The 4,811-nt window shown below is 42.6% G+C and overlaps 1 protein-coding gene across 1 annotated transcript in view; it reads left to right on the top strand.

The window, feature by feature from the left end:
• Positions 1-3,542, top strand: part of tenm2 (teneurin transmembrane protein 2) — a 447,642-nt gene extending 444,100 nt beyond the window's left edge. Inside the window, exon 35 of the mRNA XM_015382666.1 lies at positions 1,102-3,542. Coding sequence (XP_015238152.1) covers positions 1,102-1,839 — 738 coding nt within the window. The 3' untranslated portion in view covers positions 1,840-3,542. The remainder of the gene's footprint in view (positions 1-1,101) is intronic.
• The last annotated feature ends 1,269 nt before the right edge of the window (positions 3,543-4,811 follow it).

Below are 4,811 nucleotides of genomic sequence, written 5' to 3' on the forward strand. Positions count from 1 at the left end.
ATGATTAAATGAGTCATTTCAGGTCAAAGGTATTCTCGGCCGCCCTGGTGGTCTGTAGGGGAAATACCGCACTTGCAATTGCAGGAACCCTTGGCCCGCACCCACAGGCTCAGAAGTCTCGTGCATCGCGAGAGTCAGTTTTGCTTTACGGCGAGAACTTGGCTAACTACAATCTTTGTTATTTAGACACATGCATGACAAATAATGTATGAAAACACGCTAAATTTTCAAACTCGAAAATTGGAACAAAATAGTCCCTTACCGCAGTAGACATGGTGATTTGTTGCGTTCGCCTGTCTGCTAAGCTCAAAACAACCGCGCCTGGCTTGACGGAGAAAGCAGGAGAACAGCTGAGCATATTTACGACAGTGCACTTTTACTTTCGCCCTCTGGGGGGAGCCTCGCTGGAAAATCAACACCTGTTGCATAGTGTACCTTTAAGCCCAGACTGAACGTAGAGCAGCTGTGATGAGGGATTTTTAAGTCTCACCAAAGATTCCCAGCTATTGGTAGTTAACGACTTTGACTGGGCCGTTGTGACACATCCATATTTCTTTTTTATTTCATTATGATTTTATTTTTCAGGCTATTGTCCAAAATTTCAATCTCTAAACTATTTTCCTTCAAGACTGCCCAGCGTTTAACAGCATTTATTAAAAGCCCACAGCATTAGACTGCTGCCTCCATGCAGTGTTCAGGATGAGGTGCAGCGTAGTTTTAAACCACATGTAGAAATTGGAATCTAGACGTTAAAGATCAGTCTTTGTCTGCTTCTATGGCTGCTTCCTCGATGGAAATTCGTATTATCTGGAAAACTGCGAGTTATTGTTTGGCTTCATTTCAGCCACTCTTCCAAAGGTTCTTTTGTTGATTTATTACTAAAATTATTTCTACAGGCAGATGGTGGCGCTGGGTTTTATTTTAGGGTAGTGGAGTCAATTGGGGTGAATCCTGATTGCTTTCATAGGGGTTTATAGAAACTAGAAACTACTTGCGTTGTGTGAAACATATTTGAGGATGTGGTTTTTACATTAGTAAAATATTTTTTAGTTTTCCCTCTAGTCTAAAAGCTGCTCTGTGGTTTTTCTCTTTGCCTTTCAGCTCATCACAGGTGTGCAGCAGGCAGCTGAGCGCCACAACCAGGCCTTCATGGCCCTTGAGGGCCGCCTTCTCAACAAAGAGCGTCGCAGACGTAAAGACAAGCCCGGCCACTGGTTCGGCACCAGCACCCCCATCATCGGGCGAGGAGTAATGCTGGCCCTTAAAGAGGGCCGGGTGGTGGCTGGCGTGTCGCCTCTGGCCAGCGACGACAGCCGCAAAATAGCTCTGGTGCTGAACGGCGCCCAGTACCTGGAGGGCACTCATTACACTCAGGACGGGAAGGACTGCCACTACTTCGTGAAGGTGGGCTCTGCCGACAGCGACCTTTTGGCCCTGGGGCTCACGAATGGAAGGAAGTCACTGGAGAGCGGCATCAACGTGACAGTGAGCGGCCGATCGAGGAGAGGCGTGACGGTGGAGTTTGCGGTTCCCTCGTTAGTGCTGAGCGTTCGCTACGGGCTCTCTGTGGACGTGGTGGACGAGGAGAAGGTCAGACTGTTGGAGCTGGCCAGGCAGAGGGCGCTGGCGGGGGCTTGGGCTAAGGAGCAGCAGCGAGCACGAGACGGGAAGGGGGGCAGTCGCCTGTGGACTGAAGGGGAGAGGCAGCAGCTTCTATCGACAGGCCGGGTCCAAGGCTACGACGGATACTACGTGCTGCCGGTGGAGCAGTACCCAGAACTGGCTGACAGCAGCAACAACGTCCAGTTTCTCCGACAGAACGAGATGGGCAGGAGGTAACAGCCCACAGGAACCCCGCTGACTCTCCTAACATCTCTGGATTGTGTCCCTCTATCCTAACCCCGCCTCCTTAACTTTACTCCTCTGAAATCAAGGGAGAATGATCCGACAGACGGGGTTTCTCGCGGAACGCTGCAGGGACTTTTCAAAAAGAATGAAAAACATATTGTTCATTTTACTGCCACAGGCAAAAAAAATTAATGTTTAGTCTTTTATTGTTTTGTTTTTTTCTTTTTTTGGAAAAAAAACTTTGAACCACTGACAAAAAAAAAAGCACTGAAGAACTCTGACAACTGTTGCTTAACCAATAAGGAGATTCCCCCCTTTTTTGAAAAAGAAAGTGATATTTTCGCCCATATTTTTTGGGTCACGCTGAAAAACAGCCACGATAGCAACCCAACAGGACGGAGGCTGCACTGCGCCGGCCTCTGCGGCCTGGTCTCTAATACAGACACTGAAGGCAAAGGGACCAAAGCGGAGACCAAACCTCCTCAGAGCGGAGCCATCACCCGACACGCATCACAAAACAGCGACGTCAACGCGAGCCGTCTCCCCGTCTCTCAGGCCTCCCATCGTCCGTCCACCAGACCAGTTCCTCCGCTGATGAGCCAAGCAACAGGACAACGGCATCCATGAACATCCCAGCTGATGATGAACTGCAGCAAATACTCAAAAATATAATAAATAAAGAAAAAAAAACTACGAAAAGGAAGTAAAAAAACAAAAAAACAAAAAAAAAAACGACGGCTATATCTGTGGAAAGTGGCATAGCACCACCTTGTTTATTTCTCAACGGGGAGGAGAATCATATCCTCATACATATGTGTCAGATTACACTTAAAACTTTCAGGATGTTGAGTATACCGTAGATGCCGTAGTTTTGTACGTTTCAGTCGCGGTAGAATTGTGAGATTTTCACCAAGGCACTTCTGTACAGAGCGAACGTAAACAGACACACACACCGCACTCACCGAGTCCGACAGACATGCTGACTTACTATTTATTTCGTTTGAGTCTTTCTTTTTTTATTTATTTATTCTTAGTACTAAATGACAATCATGAATGAGTCACCAGTTTTTATCGAGACGAACATGGATGGACGAGCTTCTTTTGTTTTGTACGATATGTAAGAAATGTTCATTTCGGTTTTTGTATTTGCTTTTTTTTTTTTTGGTTTGCTGACGTGGGGGGGGGGACAATAGTCAACCGGCAAAAAGAGTAATTTATGTAATGAGGTGTTTTAAAAAGCAGTTTATACTTTAAATAAAGTCTTTAAAACTGTGAAATCTGTTTTTTCGAAGTATATTTCGATGTACAGTGTATAGATTTACCTTTATGCAGCACAGTAGAATATTGTTCAGAATATCAAGTTTTATATTTCTAAGAGGAAGTGGCTTGTAATGTGCGAAACCTTTAGCTGCTCTTACTACTCTAGAGTTTTGTGGCACTCTGATACTTCATTATCTACGATATCCGTCCAAAGTTTGTTTGGATTTCTTTGGTTTTTGTTGGTTGGTTTGTTGTTTGGAAAGCAGATTCTTTCTGTCCTAGATCCCAACAGCAGTAGCAGTAATGGATCCCTCTCACTGTGAGGAGACTCGTGCTGGATGTCATAATGTACCAAATCAGTATTATCAGAGGGTGATTCTTATACATTCACTGAAACGAGACTCTTCTGAGAAGCTTATCAATAAAACATAATTGTTTACTTCAACTGAGCGACGTGTAGTTGGCTTTCATCTCATCTCCTGCGTCTGAAGATCACGGATCCCCTGATAGATCACCATTATCATCCAGGCACTCAAGGTCCATTCTCATTAGCTGCTTTTCAGAAGCAATCTTTGGAGCCATGATGATGCACTAGACAGCCAGGGTTAACGGCTAATCATGCAGCAAACTCAAGGATAGGATTTTTATTTTTTATTTTTTTGTTCCTAGCAAACAAAAACACCCACTCTCTATATTCTTGATCATTTAACTTATACTAAAGTTTTAATTGTAGATGAAAAGAAAACAATAAATAATTTTATATTTCTTTAAAAAGACGAATATCTGTCAGTGGTTTGCATTTTAACAGGGGCGGATTTAGGAAACTTGAGGCCCAGCAAAGACAGTCGGGGGCCCTCTAAATTGAGCAGACAACACATAAAACAGACTCATTATACAGATAGAGAAATGTTAATAGAATAGACATCCATTATCTGTTCTACCTTCTGTTTTATTTTGTCCCTTTTTCTTTTCATATTGGCAATGTTCTCAGCTGATTTTCATGCTGACTCCACACTGCAAAAACGATCTAGAAATAAGTAACATTTTCTTAAATTAAGTGCATTCACTCTTAATTTGAGTAGGTAAATGAGATAGTTTGCCAATGGAATGAGTAATTTTACTCTTAAAATGAGATAATTAGATAATATGCACTTGAAATAAGACAATTGTGTTTTCATATTTTAAGTGTAAATTGCCTTTTTTACCTCCTCAATTCAAGAACAAATTCACTTATTTTCAGAAAAAAATGACTTATCTAGATTTAGATTTTTTGCAGTGCAAAGAAATGAGAGATTTTTCCTATCAGCTAAGTGAGCTTAGCTGATTGTTTCCAAAAAGGCGACAGTAAAAGTAGTTTTTCTTTTCCCTGCAGACAAGCCATGATCTGCTTATCTGTTCTCCATTTTATTTGAACAAAATAATAGGAGGCGAGGTTACCAATCTACTTGCTCTGGAGAGCAGAGTTCGCTGCTTTTAGATGTTGTCTCCAAAGTCTCCAGTAGCAGAAAAAAGTCTCTAGATTTGGCGCTAGGAGCTTTTTAGAAATCAAAGTGCTAGAGGGGTCTGAAAAGTGGCTAAATATAGCGATATTAATAAATAAGGAATAATTGTATTAACCATTCATGGAAACAGAGTTTTATGGGGCCCCCAGGAACTTGGAGACCTAGACAACTGCCTATTCTATTCAGTTTTTTTCTATAGCT

Source organism: Cyprinodon variegatus, unplaced genomic scaffold, assembly GCF_000732505.1.
Source record: "Cyprinodon variegatus isolate N-32 unplaced genomic scaffold, C_variegatus-1.0 Scaffold13, whole genome shotgun sequence".
Lineage (NCBI taxonomy): Eukaryota > Metazoa > Chordata > Actinopteri > Cyprinodontiformes > Cyprinodontidae > Cyprinodon > Cyprinodon variegatus.